Genomic DNA, 18,289 nt, shown 5'->3' on the forward strand with positions numbered 1-18,289 from the left:
GTTTGCTATTACTTTTTGAGTCCTTGGTTAGCTGTACTTCAAATTCTTTTTGGTCTTCCTAATTATATTTTTACAATTAATTTGCCATTTTGTGCTCCTTTCTATTTTTTAGCTTCTGAAACCTCAAGCAGAAAAGAGCAATAAAAATGATTAAAGGTCTAGAAAACATGACTTATGAGGGAAGATTGAGAAAAATGAGTTTTAGTCTGTAGAAGAGAAGACATAAATTTTCAAGTACATAAAAGGTTGTTACAAGGAAGAGGGCGAAAAATTGTTCTTAACCTCTGAGGACGGGAGAAGAAGCAGTGGGCTTAAATTGCAGCAAAGGCGGTTTAGGTTGGACATTAGGAAAAACTTCTTAACTGTTAGAGTGGTTAAGCACTGGAATAAATTGCCTAGGGTTGTGGAATCTCCATCATTGGGGATTTTTAAGCAGAGCTTTGGAGCGGGGCCTGGAGCTGGAGCACAAAGCAGCTCCAGAGCAGTGGAGCTGCAGGTTTTTGCCAGGAGCTGGAGCGGAGCCGGAGCTGGAGCTCCAAAGCCCTTTTTAAAGAGCAGGTTGGACACACACCTGTCAGGGATGGTCTAGATAATACTTAATCCTGCCTTGAGTGCAGAGGACTGGATTAGATGACCTCTCGAGATCCCTTTCAATTCTATGATTCTATAATTGTAACCACCAAAAGGTGAAAAGTAGCCAGACATCTCAATTTGTTAGCATAATCCTCTTGTTAACAGTTAGGGATTATCTATACTTAATTTGCAAATTACTCTCCTCTATGCTTACAATATACTAGCATAATTAAAGCAGTAACCTCCCCTGGTATGGATGCAGTTGTACAATAGTGCTTATACCTCTAAAGCCTCCTCCCTCCCCCCAGCTCCCTCAACTGAAAAAAGCTATAATGTATAAGGCACATTTATACAGATACACTGGCAAAAGCACTAGTGTCGAAGCAATTGTAACAATGCTGGCAAAAAATAAAACCTCAGCTAACCTGAGTAATGTCAGTAAGACTTAAGTGTAGACCAGGCTTTAGACTCTCACAATGAGCAAGGCTATGCCTTATAGGAGGCAAAGCAAATAAACATAAGAGACTAAATATAGTGGTTGAAGACAGAAATCATATTGACATATTAAACCTTATTATATGGTAATCATTCTCACAAATAATAGTAATGCCCTCTTGTATGCTAGTTGCACATGCCACTTAAGTGAGTGCTTTACATCTTTTGGGTTTTTTAAAGGAAAAATTATTTGCAAGTAGAATAGAGCAAAAATTTGAATACTTTGACTAAATGATGAAGCTCACTTATGAGATAGTGGAAGCATATATTAAAATGTGCATAATTAGGTGATCCCTTAGAAAGAGAAACTTCCACCGGCTGCTTTCTTTGAAGTTCTCATTAAAAGTTTGAGACATTTACTAAGATTGATCAGAATCTAATTTAGGAAATCTGAACCAAATACACCAGCCAACGAAGCAGATAATGCATTACAGACTTAAAATTAAATGTGTAACTCTAGTAATAAGTAAGGTAAGTCTTTTGTCTGCTACTTTTGGGGAATAAAGAATAGTAGGGCTATTCCCTTCCAGTATGAAGTTAACATTTTATTGGACCCCAAAATTTTATAAATGATTAAAATGTGTTACAAATGACATTTCATATATGAACAATATCAGAATTAGACTGAATGGGCATATTTCACTACAGGAAGTGTAAAACTGAATATGGGTGAATCTTAAACTGTCAGAGAATTTTGCTTCTATATAAGATATTTAGTGGAATAAACGCAATGCCATGAATAAGCTGCTGTTTTCTGAAACAAAGATCAAAAGCGGTGTAATTATATTATTCTCATTGTGAAACATGGACTGCAGCCTAGTTACTAAATGAAAGGTAACTAATTAAAAGGAAACTTTAATTGAATATCAGATGGGCTTTATTCCATGGGGGCAAGCAGTGGATAACTTCTGACTATTGCACATTATATGCTAGTAACTATTGCATTATGCATTATGTTGTTTTGACAGCAGTTGTATGCAATTCTGAATAACAAATTTGTTGTCTTCCTCATGAAACGAGATTAACTTTGAAAAATCAGTTGAAAAGTAATGTAGTTCTTAAACTTGCAAAAGGTATTCACAGTATTATGATTGCTGCTGTCTCTCTCTTTCTAGAAAAGTATGCTTGCCTTACGGCAGTTAATGCCCAATGCCCAGAGTTTTATCCAGCAGTGTATTCAGCAGCAGGCTGCAACCCAAGCAGCTGTTTCTACCTGTATCTCTGCGGCACCAACTTCCTCCACAGTCATGACCACCTCAGCTCTGGCAACAACCTCTCTTCAGCCCATAAAACCAGTCCCTTCTCCTGCAGTGGTCACAGCCTCTCAAACTGTAAAACCAGTCTCCTCCTCAACAGTGACAGCAGCAGCCTCCCTCCACACTGTGAAACCAGTAACAGCCCCTCTTCAACCTGCAAATCCCGTCCCCACGTCTGCAGTGGCAACAACCTCTTTCCAGGCTGTTAAACCAATCTTTGCGTCTGCAGTGGTGACCACAAAGACAACCCCTCTTCAGCCTATGAAATCAATCATTGGGACACCGATCAGTATTAAAATTACACAGCCCAACTCTATTGTGGCACAGTCCGTCCATGCTCAACAGGCAGTTAGAGTGAAACAGCTGGTAAGATTAAACTTCTCTGCCTTTGTCTTCAGATCTAAGATTGTGCTTTTTGATCTAAAGTAGTATAAATGTTTAAGTGTATTCTGTGATGAGTTAATGGGCTACTTCAGGTTTCCCTCAGACATTGTTCTGTTATGCTTGATAAATTAAATATATTGCCTCTGAGTATTATGGTTTGCAGCTGTTTTAACATGTAAGGGAGAGCAAGTGTAGTGATGAAGACACCTTACTGCTAATTAATGTTCTAGTTCACAAATCTGGGTGTTGTCAAGTAGTTGTAGTGAACGTGAACTTTATTCTGAGCTGAGTGTTTTGGGATCTGATTTTTGCAAGGTATGCTAATTGCCCCAACAGGATTTGAAGGGGGGTCTCAGCTCCTGACTTCTAATGCTGTCAGTTATTTCATAGCAAAAAGAGGAGAATTTTTTCTTTAGCAGGAAAAAGAAAAAAGCCAAGTGTCGGTATAGCTGAATGCCCTAATAGGTGTTCTACCGAAAATTTCAATCCTTAGACAGACAGTCTAAAGGTGAGGGAGTCCTATCTCCACGTTAAAGATTCTGTCCTGGGGTTTTCCTAGAAGTATTGATACTGTGGATTGTAGTGTGGATTCCGGTTCACTGCGGACTGAGCTGAAATCTGCAAACTTAACTCCTGTAGAAGTACATGGTGCTTTCAGAGCTAAGTGGCTAAACTATTTTAGTAGCTCCTGTCTCTTTAAGTTTTTAATATTATAAAAGAAACTCAACTAATTATTGAAGTTACCAAAGAATAATGTTTAAAGAGAGAGATTCTCTTTATCTCTGAGTTTCTTGTCCAGCCCTGGGTCTTCAACAGCGCGTGTGCTGGGTTTTTTTTAGAACAAGCTACATAAACTATCCCGTGTGATTATCATTTAAGGAGAAGCTCCCAATATTAACTTTTTTCTCAAGAATCTTAACTAAGGAGAAGCCTAAGAAAAATGCATCACGGGTTCCCTAAATACAGGGGCATTTTGAGGCCAATTTGGCTAATTGTTTAGGGCACTCACCTGAGATATGAGACACCCAGGTTCAGTTCCTCCCTCGTCTTGGTGTGGCACAGGGATTTGAACTTGTCTCCCTTCTTTCTTGGTGAAAGTCCTAACCACTGGGCTACAATGTATTTGGAAGGGGCGGGGACTGTCTCCATCTCTCCTGTTGAAATTGTTTCACTACTTGTGCACTAAATATTTATTGTATCAAGGAGTTGAACTTGGGTGTCCTACTTCCCAGGCGAGTGCTTTAACGAGTGTATAGTCATTATTCATTCTCTCTTAATTCATTCATTTCGTTATTGTAACATCCATATGAGGAGACATTATCCCTGTTTTAATCATTTGGGGAGCGGGGAGGGGCCTCAACCTCAAGGTTAAACTATTTTCCCACTCATCAGGGAGTCGAGTTACATCCAGCACAAACTTAGAGTTCCTGGTTGTGTCTAGTGCTCAAACCTCTAGACTGGCTATTTCAAAGGTCTGGCCCTTCCTGAGAGAGAGGTGAACGGGTGAAGTTTAGCCTATTGCTTTTTAACTTGGCCATTTGAATAGCTTCTACTATGGGGCTAAGCTGTTTATGAAATATGACACTTATCACCCCTCCCCCCGGGGAAGCAGGACCAGGCCTCCCCTTTAGCATGTGCAAAGTCCTGAAAAACATGGAGATTCAGCTTCTTACACAGCTAGTGTATTTTTGCAGTCCTTCCAGCAGGGTCTCCTTTCTGAAGCTTCTCAGTAACACTGCTTAATTGGCTAGCAGGTTTGTTACCCGTTCTTCCTCTCCATGTCCTACATCCCAGCACTTCCAGCCCTGAGAGCAGGAGACAGTGTGTAGAGCTGTCATTCTGCTGCCAGCACATCCTTTATACTTCTGGTCAGGAGCAGAGGAAGCCCCCTAAAAGTGCGGGGAGGGGCCCAGGTGCCTGAACTGTTGCTCTGCCTTCACCTTCGTGCCTCCTCTTCCCGAGGCCCCGCCCCCTGCTTGCTCCTCTCTGCCCCCTCCCTGCATTGTTCGCCCTTGCGGCCAATCAAAAGTGGGAGAGCCATGGCCTCCTGGCCCCTGCCCTGTTCTGGGGCCCCTGCTTCTGGTCAATTGATCCATTCCCTTCTGGTTCTTCTGCCATATCCCGCTCTTTACATCAGCTCTTTTAGATGCAACACTAACCTTCTGATTATCAGGCTTTTTCTGAAGGAAAGGCTTTTTTACCTCCTCTTTTGTCCTATTATCCACCACTCCTTATGTGCCAGGTTGGTAGGGCTTGAGAACCCACTCTTCTATCTGAGCTTCAATGTCCACCTTGCGATTTCTAGTGCACTAGCTCTGGCCCTGCTAGCATGAGTCAATCTGCCTGTGCTGGGACACTCACTCCCAGCTGAGTGTGGACGTACCATCTGTGTCTTGGTGGAAAAATCTTACAATTTGTACTTGGTGGTCTGTTTTTTTTTAAATCACTTCTATTCCATATCATCTGCAAAGATCTAGATTAGAAGTTACAAGCCAGATTCCATTGGCAAGGAAAGCTACATTCACAGAGTAACTAATAAAACTTTTGCTTGCTTATGTCAAACTTCATCAGCTGCTCTGAGTGAGAGGAAACAAAGTGATGCGCCTGGAAAACGTTTGTATGTGGTTTTGAAAAGTAAAGTCTCTCATGTAGGTCCTATTAATGTAGCATCGAAATCACGCTAACTGGGTTTTATTTAAATACCTGTCTAATAAAAATGCCCCTGAATAGAGAACCAAAACAATCTATTTGAACATGAGAATTGCCATACTGGGTCAGACCATTTGGTATAGCACAACTCTCCTTTGCCGTTGTTGTAGCAGCACTCCCAAGAGTGCATGCAATGAAAGTGTTGCTGGATAGTACTTGTCAGTCACAGCAGAAGTATGGACTTAGGGGGTCCTCTAATGTACAAAAAATATGTATTAAAAACTAGTTTATGCAGGAAAAAATTCATGGTTTTCAAATATCTGTACTAACACTTTTTCGTAGATGCATATAGTCTTCAGCTATCTATATCTAAAGACAATTTAAGAATAGCTATGAAATGCATTGTGAATTAAAAAATGCTGGCTTTCTTTTGAATCGTGAGATAGTTTGAATCCATATAAAAAGTTCAGTCTCCTATTGATAGCTCTTAATGCCAGTTTCATTAATCAAAGAGTTAAGGCCTGAATGAATGAATTATATGGTATTAGGAAACTGTTCTGATACAGCCATTGGAAATAGGCAACATGACTAGGGGTGAGATGTCTGTTGTCCAAACAGTTTTAACACTCCAAACAAGTCAGTGCTGCTAACTGCAAATTTGAATTGGTAGATTTACTTGTCCTGTCAAGACAAAAAGTATATTTGTAGTTTCATGAGCATGATGTATTTCTTAAAGTGAAATCTAGACATGTATGCATGTCCCCGAGCAGTTTTGGTTGAATGAGCATGTTGATAGGATTCATGTCTCTATATTTAGCTCTTTCCATGTTTGATATTGGATATACTGTTTCCAGGTAGTCCAGCAGCCATCAGGAGGCATTGTTAAACAAGTGGCCACGCTTCCACAAACAGCAACACTGACTCTCCAGAAACCTGGCGAAAAAAGGATGCCATTGAACGCACTAATTCAGACTAACCAGTTTCCTGCAGGTAGGGTTGGACTTCTATATTTTTGCAGGTTTTTGTTAAATAGGGAGGTGGGAAAATGCTTTGTCGTAACATTAGATATTAGAATAACACTGAAGGGACAAAGGAAATAATGTATTCAAACCAGTCAATTATGGTAAAATTATATGGGTGTCTTTCGAAGTTGCTTGGAACTGTATACTCAGAGCCTTGGGAGTACTCTGTCCATCACCTTGCCTGTTGAGAAAACATTTCACTTAAAAGATAAGTAGTTTTTACTATTTTGAGTACTCTAAGTATGCTCATTCCAGCAAATTGATGCTGCTTCTATAAACTCTTTTTGGTGCTTCATGATATTAAATGAGACTTCTACTGGTAAAAATTAATTTAACGTATAATTGAGTAAATTTTGGGTTCAGTTTTGTCTCAGCTAGCTCATTCCCGCACTGGGATATGTGACCCTATGTAGGTTAACAATAAGACGGTGAAACACTATTTCATTAAGAGAGGGAAGAAAATATTAATTTGTCAGCCTTGCAAAAATATGTAGAATGTAGTACTTTTGAGTGTCTGGTTTCCAAATGGATATAATTGGTTCTTCAGCCTGCAACAAAGACTTTTGTTTAGAATATGTACTAAATAAACAGTCATCTTTCTTGGATTTTGTTTTTTATTGTGGCATGTTGCTGTTTTTTAGGTTCCTTCCTGAAACAAATTACACTGCCAGGAAACAAAATTCTGTCATTTCAAGCATCTCCTGTTCAGAAAAATAAAATAAAAGAGAATGGAACAACAGCCTTCAGGTAAAAATAAACAAAGTCAGAAGTTTGTGTGGCTGTAGGAAACAAGACTTCAACAAAAGGAACAGACAGCAGTATAGATACAAGGAATGATGCCTCAATAAGTAATTTAGAGATTTCTGATGGATCTCTTAATGATGGGGCGGGGGGGGGGGGGGGAGAACCTAAAAACATTGACCTGAAAATTGAGAAACTTGGATTAATTGTATGGGAATTGTACTGTTGGGTCTGGGTTTTTGTCAGCATTCTATTTATCAGTGTTGGCCTGATAACTTTTGTGTTTTAATGATGATGCTTTTATAGTGAGGAGGCATGTCAATGCTTTGCCCTATGAGATAAGCATTAAGTAGCTCGCACTGTTACCTTTTATTAGATAGTTGGGGTTAAACTAAAAATGACCTCTGCTCAGTCCAAACAGCCGGATACCATCGAACTGTAATTTGGGCTGTACTGGTAACCTCCCAATACAGCTGGAAGCTTTTAAGGAATCTCTTATTACCTCCTCTTAGATATTTGTTCCTTTTAGGTAGAGGTACAAGTCTCTTGCTAAAGTTCTGACTGTAATGGCTATCAAAATACCTGGCCCTTTAGGTCACTAGAATTCTTAAAGATTTTAGTCCCAGTAACTCATTAAATTTCAGAACTACACCTCTGCTTCGATATGATGCTGTTCTTGGGAGCTAAAAAATCTTACTGTGTAATAGGTGAAACCGCATTATATCAAACTTGCTTTGATCCACTGGAGTGTGCAGCCCCGCCCCCTGGAGCGCTGCTTTACTGTACTATATCTGAATTCATGTTGTATCAGGTCGCGTTATACAAAATCAGTTTTCCTCTTGAAAATTAATGTTGGAACAGAAGTGGAGATGGAGACTACAAAAGCAGTTCCACTGCAGACTTAAATCAGACTTGAACCTAGGGGCTGCAGAGGGCTTCCTTTGCTGCCATTCCTGCCCTCTCGATTTTTGCGGGTGCAAAGTGCTGGGGAGAGCCTGTGGGTCCTGGCTGCAGAGCAGAGACCAATGGCTAGGACTCTCCTCTGCCCTGCTGGGGTCTCGCAGCCTTGCCTGCATCTTTTGCCTGCAGGGGTCAGATGTCACCAGCTTGGTGGCAGTGCAGGAACAGCCCTGCTCCCTCCCTCCTTCCCATGACAGCAAGTCTTCAGGGGCTCCTCACACTACCATGAGAGCCATTCAGTGTCAGGGTGGCCTCCCCCATGGCCGAGGATCTCTGCTCTGTTATCCGAACACCTTCCTTGTTCCGCATGCTGGGATTCAGATAATAGAATTTCAGAAAAATGTGAGCATACAGTGTGCCAATGGCCCCTGTTTTTACAATAGATGCCATGGAACTACTGTGCGCACTTTTCAAGAAAACACCTGAGAAATATTTCTTTAGCAGTTGAAATCTCCAATTCTAATGTTGGCACTTCCTTTTTTTTTCCTGTTACTTTATCATCCTCCTCACTAAAAAGCTCTTACAGAACTGAAAATTTTTTTATATATATATATATATATATATAAAATGACTTTACATATATTTATGACTACATTAACCATAGACCACTGCAGAAATAGACAGTCCTCCCCAAATACTTATGTGAAAAGATGGGCCTTGACACTTGTCTGAAAGGCTAACAAATTTGGGCCCTATCAGGCAAAGGGTAGGAGCAAGAAACCACTATTGAGGGGCCTTTGCAGAACGCATTGCTGACAGCTGTTTGCATCTGTTGGTGGTCTCACTCATGTCGAGTGCTGGTAGAATTCTTGCTCACTCTTCAGGTTAATAAGCTTGGTAGAGAGAAGGGAGCAGTCTCACCTTGGTAGTATTTAAAGGCCGTATGCTTATTTCGATTAGTAGCCTAGGGTCAGTATAATGTAGGATAGATTTAAGTGTTTCTAGCTGCCTTGTCTCTTCAGTAAAATGGAGTAAATAAAAGATTGAATAAGAGGAAAACAGGCATAATCAAACACCAGAGGGTGCCAGAGACTCACTTTTTGTCTAATATATTCAAGTTCACACAGTGAAGTACATCTACATTGCATGATTTTCATTCCCATTTAACAAACGTTGTGAGAATCTCAACTTCAAGTAGATACATGCTGCTCTCTGCTTATATGTGCAACTTTTTGCCAATGTACTAGTAGACTGATAACATCTTTAGCCATGTACTTCTGACTGGTAAAAGGGCTATTTCTCAGGGATTCAACACAATACCTAGTGTAAAAGTGTTAAGAGAAATTACTGTGGAAAAGTATTGCTGACTTTTTTATATATAGATGTTGTCATGTAAGTCTTCTAGTACGACCACTACATGAAATAACTTGAAAATACTTCAGGGTGATAGCCAGAATCTAACTTCTGTTAGCTATATTGTGAGAGTGCCTTTAACTTTCAACTGGAGTTCATTTCATAGTGCCCTACTTGAAATAAATTAATTGAATGTATCATATAAACTAGTAATTGGCAGGGCTGTTTAGAGAAATGGCTACATTAGTAGACCTACGCTACATGAGGAAAAACATGTTATAATTTAACCACATGTTCTGTCAGTTCCTTACTTGAATACTAAACTACAAGTTAGGTGAGAGAGTGTCATTTGGACTAAGTAGTATGAAATGCTACCGGAGATGCAAGTTTTTCTTTAGAACCCATCCTTGAAGGATCTAAGCTCCAAATTTCAGCATGAACTTCTGTTAAGTCCTCTGGTGGCTTAGGGTTTGGCTACACTTGCAGGTGTGCAGTGCTGGGAGTTAAAGCTGTCTTTGTACAGCTGTGTAGGGAAAGCACTGCAGTGTGGCCACACTGACAGTTACCAGCGCTGCAGTGTGGCCACATTTTCAGCATTTGCAGTGGTGTTGGGAGTGGTGCATTATGGGCAGCTATCCCACAGAGCACCTCTTCCCATTCTGGCGCAGTGGGTTGAGGGAAGGGGGTGGAAGGTGTGGGTCATTCTGCTTCCTGTCCCATCGCCCTGTGATGAATCGCTTCACATTCCAGCAATCCCTTTATTTCCGTCCACGTTTGGCGCCATCTTGACTCTCTCAACGGTTTCTGTGCAGCGCGATTTCTGTGGGAAATGAAGCCCAAACTGCTGAGGAATATGCTGAGTCTCGCCAGCACATCGCATTTGGCATTTAAGCTGTTCCTTAGGATCCAAAGTGATGAGACTGATAGCAAGTTGCGTGACATGTACGACACGAACTTGCTTGTGGCATTCACGGAAATGCTCAGCACTGTGCAACACCACTTTTGGGCTCAGGAAACAAGCACTGAGTGGTGGGATCACGTCGTCATGGAAGTCTGGGATGACGAGTAGTGGCTGCAGAACTTTCGGATGAGAAAAGCCACTTTCATGGGACAGTGTGAGGAGCTTGCCTCCACCCTGCAGCATGTTGATGCAAGTTTGCAGGGCCATTAATTGCATCCTGCTAAGAAGAACCGTGACTCTGGGGAACATGCAGGACATTGTAGATGGCTTTGCCCAAATGGGTTTCCCTAACTGTGGAGGGGCGATAGATGGGATGCATATTCCTATTCTGGCACCACCTCACCTAGCACCTGAGTACGTTAATCGAAAGGGGTATTTCTTCATGGTTCTCCAGGCACTTGTGGATCACCGTGGACGTTTCACTGACATTAACACAGGCTGGCCTGGAAAGGTGCATGATGCACGCGTCTTTCGGAACACTGGCCTGTTCAGGAAGCTGCAGGCCGGAACTTTTTTCCCAGACCGGAATATCACAGTAGGGGATGTTGAAATGCCCATTGTGATCCTTGGAGACCCCGCTTACCTGTTAATGCCTTGGCTCATGAAACCGTACACAGGGAAACTTGACAGGAGCAAGGACTGGTTCAACTGCAGGCTGAGCCGGTGCAGAATGACTGTGGAGTGTGCTTTTGGCCGTTTAAAGGGGCGCTGGCGATCTCTGTATGGGAAGCTAGACTTGGGGGAAAGTAGCATCCCCGCAGTTATATCCGCGTGCTGTACCCTCCATAATATTTGTGAAGGGAAGGATGAAAGATTCAGTCAGGCATGGACCTCTGAGGTTCAACGCCTGGAGGCTGAATTTGCACAGCCAGAGAGCAGGGCTACTAGAGAGGCCCAGCACAGGGCTGCAAGGATTAAGGATGCCTTGAGGGAGGAATTTGAGGCTGAAAACCAACAGTAAATGTTTGGTGCCTTGCACGAGAGTGAAGTACAGTGGTTACAATGTTAGTAGGAATCTGTGTTTCCTAAGCTGACTTATCTTTGCCCAGGAAAGAAACAGGCACTGCATCTTTGACTTTCTGCAATAATAAAGACTGTTTTCAAAGCCAAAAATTCATTTATTGAAAAGAAAATTACTTTATTGACAGACCCAAAACTTTTTGGGAACCTAAAAGGGCAGGGAGTGGGGTGGGGAACTGTACAGTCACAGGTTTGAATGTCCTGTCTGGAGTGCTGTGCAATGACTGCTGCACTTCAGGATGGCTATACTGCATGGTGATGGGGTTGAGTGCAGAGGGTAAGGGTCATAGTTCTCAGGGCTGGTTGGTGAACGTACAGGTGTTGGAGGCAGCTGGTGGTGGTAAGAACCTGGATGCTGGGGAAGCGGGTTTTGAGCTGATATTGGGGCACAAAGGAAAGAGCTTTGGGACGGTGGGGGGGCAGTAGTGCTCTGCCTGAATGGCTACGAGCGCCTGGATAGAGTCCGCTTGGCGCACCAGGATGCTTATCAGCTGCTTTGTGCTTTTCTTCCTGTCCACTGCGTTTTTCTGGCGGATCCTGCTTTCCCTTTCCCTCCAGTCCTGCACTTTTTTATTCTCTGTGACAGAGTGATCCATAACTGCTTGCAGCAGGTCGTCTTTGCTTTTTCGTGGCTTCTTCTGGAGGTTTTATAGTCTTTGAGCTGTTGATAACACGGGCAGCCGAGATCTCAAGGTTGCTTCTAGAAAGGTAAAAAATGCAACACTTAACAAGAGGCAGCATTGTTTATACCAGACAGTTATTCCCACACAGTTAAGGAGTAACATTCTTCACAATAGCATAATTTTCCCATCCCAAAGAGAGTGCACATAACCCACAGGAGCCCCGAAATGATGAGTAAGGGGGACTGATGGCTTCAGGGCTCTACTGTCCTCGGGGTTTGTGTGTGTTGGGGAAAGCAAACAGCTGCAGGGGGCACCTACACTGCCACTGCGGGTCACCTGGGAAGCGCAGGAGGGTCTTTTACAGCAATGCGGATTCTGCCCTGGCCCCTATGCAGCTTGCCTGTGTGCAGCAATGGTCCCCCCACCTCTTGCAGCACAGTGGCGCGGACACGTTATCCTGACTGGGACAAGGACCACAGTGGCTCTCCCAATAAACTTGTGCAAGCGCATTGCCCACGCTCTGGCTGAAACTTTTGAAGAGATTACTGAGGCTGATTATTGCAATGTGATAGACCACATCAATGTGCTATTCCACATCTAGGCAGGCATGCATGCAGCCCTAACCCTCCCTCCTCCCCCTCTACTGAAAAATTTCCATCCTGAAAATAAAAGCCGCTTACCAGGAACCCACTCCTCTGTTTGTCCTCCACCAAGTACCAGCTGCTGTGACTGGCTACGTTCCTCCTGGCTTGAGAAGAGCTCCTGGCTGCATGCCTCCAAGGACTCCGAGGTGTCTCCGCCCCCAACCAGTACCCTCACTTTCCTCCTCCTTCTCCTCCTCCCCCCGCTCTGAAGTGTCCATTGTGGTCATTGGAGTGGTGGTAGGGTCACCCCCAAGTATCGCATCCAGCTCTTTGTAAAAACAGCAGGTCGTGGGGGCAGCGCCAGAGCGGCGGTTTCCTTCGCAGGCTTTGCAGTAGGCACTCCGCAGCTCCTTCACTTTAAACCTGAGTCCAGGGCAGAAGAGTTCGAACTGATGAGCAGAGTGGCTGAACAGGCATTCTGGGATACCTCCGAATACCTCTGGAGGCCAATAACAGCATTTTTGGTGGCCGCACTGGCGGAGCAGTGCTGCATCACCAGTGCTATAGTCATTCCCCAGGCTGAGGTGGAGTACAGCCAGCACTATAGCCAGGGAGATACAGTGCTGTATGTGCCTTGCAGGTGTGGCTGGTGAGTGAGTTGCAGCACTCTAAAGCTACTACCAGCGCAGCAGCTCTCCAGTGTAGCCAAGGCCTAAGTGTGTATCCTGTATTAATAGGTACACTGACTACATAACCTTCTTTTCAGGCTGGCCCATGGTAGTAGCTGTAATTATACCACAGTGGGATCACAGCAGCCAAAGATTCTGTGGTCATTAGGAAGAGGGGAATTAGAGTGTACTTGTGAAGATCAATTAGCACTCAATTACCAGGCAGTAAAGGCCTAATTTGCACATTTCCTGAAAGATTAAGAATTCTGTTCTGCTAATACATTATGAGTACACTCTTGAAATTTCTCAACAGCTACTGATGAGTAGAGGGAGGAAATGTCAGTGGTGACTTTAGTTTTAAATCATCACTGGTCACTAACTGTTCTGATAATCCTGGGTTGTAGCCCTTTTCTTAATACACTGATTTGGAGTACAAGTCTGTCAGCCAGTTAAGAATAAATTAAACAGGTTTGAGTATCTGTTAGCCTCCTTTTCCCTAAACAAATTATGTAGAAACTGCTTAGCTGGAAAAGTAGATAAATGAAAAGGGGCAGAAACTTCACTGAATACTGAAGATACCGTAGAACCTCAGTTACAAACACCAGAATTATGAACTGACCAGTCAGCCACAGACCTCATTTGGAATCCAAAGTATGCAATCCGGCAACAGCAGAGACAAAGCAAATACAGTATGTACAGTACCATGTTAAATGTAAACTAAAAAAAGGGGAAGTTTAAAAAAAAAAGATTTGGAAAAGGTAAGGAAAGTGTTTCTGTGCTTGTTTTATTTAAATTCAGATAATTAAAAGCAGCATTTTTCTTTTGCATAGTAAAGTTTCAAAGCTGTATTCAGTCAAAGTTCAGTTGTAAACTTTTGAAAGAACAATCAGTAACGTTTTGTTCAGCGTTACGAACAATCTCCATTCCAAAGGTGTTCTGTAGTAGACTGTTTGCCCACTGATGCATAGGGATGATTATGTACAGGTAGTTACACTTGTGTATAAAATTGGTCACCAATACAAAAGGCTCTTTCAGGATGTGAACAAAATAACAATTGGCTTTCTTTCTGGTAGAGATGAAGATGACATCAATGATGTGACTTCTATGGCTGGGGTCAACCTAAGTGAAGAGAATGCATGCATCTTGGCAACAAATTCTGAAGTGGTTGGTACACTGATCCGATCTTGTGCAGATGAACCATTTCTCTCTCCAGAGGCTTTGCAAAAGAAGATCTTAGACATAGGTGAGACCAAAGCATCCGTAATTGGCATTCTGGACTCAGTGATTGCATTGAACAATTTTCACTCTTTTAAAAAATGAAATCCGAATGTATTGTAATTGTCATAAACGGATAGCTAAGGGTTAATGTTCTTTTACCTGTAAAGGGTTAACAAAGGGAAACAAACACCTGACCAGAGGACCAATCAGGAAACAAGACTTTTTTTCAAATCTGGGTGGAGGGAAGTTTTGTGAGAGTCCTTTGTTCTTGGTCTGTTCTCTTTCTGGGCTCTGAGAGTGACCACAGGAATCTCCAGGCTTTCTAATCTTCTGTTTCCAAGTTGTAAGTACAAGGATAGTAAGGCAATAGGTTTATATTGTTTTTTTTTGTATTTATATGTGTGTAGTTGCTGGAATGTGTTAAATTGTATTCTTTTTGGATAAGTTTGTTTGTTCATTTTTTCTTTTAAGCAATTGACCCTGTATATTGTCACCTTGATAAAGAGACCATTTTATGTCTTTTTCTTTCTTTTTATATAAAGCTTTCTTTTTAAGACCTGTGGATATTTTTTTAGTGGAGGCTCAAGGGGATTGAGTCTGTAGCTCACCAGGGAATTGGTGGGAGGAAGAAGACGGGGGGAAGAGAGAATCTCTTTGTGTTAGATTTACTAAGCCTGACTTTGCATACCCTCTGGGTTAGGGGAGAGAGAGATTGATCTCTCGGTACTTGTGTTTCAAGGACTTGAAGCAGGAAATCTCCTAGAGTACCCAGGGCGGGGAAATCTGGGAGGAGGTAAAGAGGGTGGAATCCCTCTGTTTAGATTCACGGAGCTTGAATCTGTATATCTCTCCAGGAACCCAGGGAGGGAACACCTGGAGGGGAAGAGGGAGAAGGGAAATGGTTTGTGAGACTCAAGGAATCTGAGTCTTGGGGTCCCCCAGGGAAGGTTTTCGGGAGACCAGAGTGAGCCAAACACTGGAATTCTGGCTGGTGGCAGCGATATCAGAATCAAGCTGGTAATTAAGTTTGGAGGTTTCATGCTAGCTTCTTATGCTCTGAACTCTAAGGTTCAGATCTGAGTACGAAAGTTATGACAGTAATCTCATACTAAGTTAACAAACTCTATTTAGTCTGGAAAACAAGACAGCTATACTTACAATCAGGAAATCTGTCCTAAATATTTTTGGGTGGGTCTTAAAAATAAGCTTTGTAGGGTAACCCAAAGAAAAAATGGTCCAACAGCAGCAACAGCATGAGCAGAAGCTGTGAACCTTTTTAATTATGATTGTGAACTGTAATAGGTACTGAACAGTATCTGTTACCCACAAACATATTGGAATGGGATGTTGGTTAGTCAGCTTTCTACTGATGCAACCCGTGACATAGGAAAGTGTGAATAATTGGCTTCCTTCCCCCAACCCAGTGACAGCTCTCAAGCTTTGAAATCTCACTAGTAAATATATACTTCTTACACAAGTGTTAGATTCTGCTCATATGATCAGAAGTAAACCCATACTAGCTTATACACAGGAAACAGATCTGTTTAGTAGGAAGGTGACATTCCAACATACTCCTATTTCAGTGTCTTCAGGGCCCTTGATAATCTTGAAAGCTGTTTCAGGAGTAGCAATCTTGTTGGCATGCATTGATGATAAAAACTACTGTTTTCCCTTGAGACCTCTTCTTCAGACCATTTTTGCTTCAATGCCTGCAGGAACTCAGCCCACATTTTAAAGAGCTGGGCTGAAGGCAGTTGGGGCAAGACTATATCTTTATGTATTTTTATTTATGAATAATATTGGGAGCATATACCAAGAGTGCATATATTTAAAAACTTGATTCTCTCTCCCCCAACCTCAGGCTGTCTATAATACAGCCGGGATCAACTCTGAGATCGATCCACCTGCGGCCGATTTAGTGGGTCTGGTGAAGACCTGCCAAATCGACAGCAGAGCGCTCTCAAGTTGACCCCCGTACTCTATTCCCGATGGGAAGAGTAAGGTAAGTCAATGGGAGAGTTCCTTCTGTTGACCCCTCCCACAGTGTAGGCCCGCAGTAACTCAATCTAAGGTACGTTGGCTCCAGCTACATTATTCACATAGCTGGAGTTGCATAGTGTAGGTTGACTTACTGCGGTAATCTAGACATAACCTAAGTGTGTGTTTGCTGCAGAGAGCGCACATTTGTACAGCACCTAGCAGAATGAGGTCCTAATCCTGAAGTTGTTGTTGAAGAATTGCTACTTTTAGGTCTATTATTGAGTGACTAGAGATTGAAGTGTTCTTCTATTGGTTTTTGAATGTTATGGTTCCTGATGTCAGATTTTTGTCCAATTTGGCCACTGTACATGGCAGAGGGGCATTGCTGGCACATGATGGCATATATTGCATTGGTGGATGTGCAAGTGAACAAGCCCTGCATAGTGTGGGTGAGTGGTTAGGTCCTATGATGGTGTCCCTTGAATAGATATGTGGATAGAGCTGGCACTGGGGTTTGGTTCCTAGGTTGGTGTGTGTGTTGTGCAGTGTGTAGTTGCTGGTGAGTATTTGTTTCAGATTGAGGGGCTGTCTGTAGGCGAGGACTGGCCTGTGTTCCAAGGTCTATGAGAGTGAGGGATCATCCTTCAGGATAGGTTGGACACAGATCTGACATCCAGAATCATAATATTCAGAAACCAGTAGGAGAACACTTCAGTCTCTCTGGTCACTCAATAACAGACCTAAAAGTGGCAATTCTTCAACAGAAAAACTTAAACAGATTCCAACACAAAACTGCAGAATAGGAATTAATCTGCAAACTGGATACCATCAGATTAGGCCTGAATAAAGACTGGGAGTGGTTGGGTCATTACAAAACCTAAACTTAATTTCCCCATTACTAATTTCTCCCTACTGTTACTCTCACCTTCTTGTCAACTGTCTGTAATGGGCCACTCTTACCACTTCAGAAGTTATTTTTCCTCCCTTGGTATCCTGCTATTAATTGATTTATCTTGTTAGACTGACCTCACACCTGGTAAGGCAACCCCCATCCTTTCATGTATTTATATCTGCTCCTGTATTTTTCACTTCATGCATCTGATGAAGTGGGCTCTAACCCATGGAAGCTTAGGCCAAATAAATGTTAGTCTCTAAGGTGCCACAAGGACTCCTCATAGGTTTTACTGATATCAGCATTGGTTATCAGTAGCTAAACTGTGCTGTCTATTTAAAAAGTAGTCAGGGTTGTCCAAGTACCTATGTGTAGATGTGCTGACATGTTGATTGTGTCAACCACAGGAATACTTCTCTTTGGCTATCTGCAACTGAGAAATTTGCAGAAGTAACACTTAGCTTCGGGTGTATGACCCAAGCAGCTTTGCTCAAAGCTGTCTCCCTTTTTTATATCAACTGTTGAAATATGGAGAGAGGCGGTAGGGCTCATCAGGGAACAGGAAGAGGAGTGGCAACCCGAGAGAATAGGTCAGAGGTGATGGCATTATGACCCTAGTTGGACTAGATGTATATTTCCCAAGTTACCACCTAGGGAATCTAGGTTAATTTGGTATATACTGTTTGGTCAGAGGTAGATGAGAAAAGGCTCTTATGCCTGGAGTACACTGCAAAAAACATGGTTGAAATAAATGTCATGAGTTGTTAACAAGCAGTGTCTAACAGGGCAAAATGTAATTCTCTATTTTTTTTAATTACTGAAATTAACAGAATATGGCACTAATTTCTACAGCTACTATTTCTCTCCCACCCCCCGAACATAAGGCTTGATTTGTGTTCTTATTAACTTTGTCCTATAAATGACCTTGCAAGGAAAATGATTCTAGAGGCTAAGTGAAACAATGTCTACA

At 42.3% G+C, this 18,289-nt stretch overlaps 1 protein-coding gene across 2 annotated transcripts in view; it reads left to right on the forward strand.

Moving 5' to 3' along the window:
* Nucleotides 1-18,289, forward strand: part of TAF4B (TATA-box binding protein associated factor 4b) — a 125,364-nt gene that overhangs the window by 38,244 nt on the left and 68,831 nt on the right. For both annotated transcript variants that reach the window (XM_030552954.1, XM_030552956.1), the window contains exons 7-10: nucleotides 2,184-2,690; nucleotides 6,212-6,347; nucleotides 7,021-7,126; nucleotides 14,303-14,472. In XM_030552954.1, the coding sequence (XP_030408814.1) occupies nucleotides 2,184-2,690; nucleotides 6,212-6,347; nucleotides 7,021-7,126; nucleotides 14,303-14,472 (919 nt within the window). The remainder of the gene's footprint in view (nucleotides 1-2,183; nucleotides 2,691-6,211; nucleotides 6,348-7,020; nucleotides 7,127-14,302; nucleotides 14,473-18,289) is intronic.

Source organism: Gopherus evgoodei, chromosome 2 (genome assembly GCF_007399415.2).
Source record: "Gopherus evgoodei ecotype Sinaloan lineage chromosome 2, rGopEvg1_v1.p, whole genome shotgun sequence".
In the NCBI taxonomy this organism is placed as follows: Eukaryota; Metazoa; Chordata; order Testudines; family Testudinidae; genus Gopherus; species Gopherus evgoodei.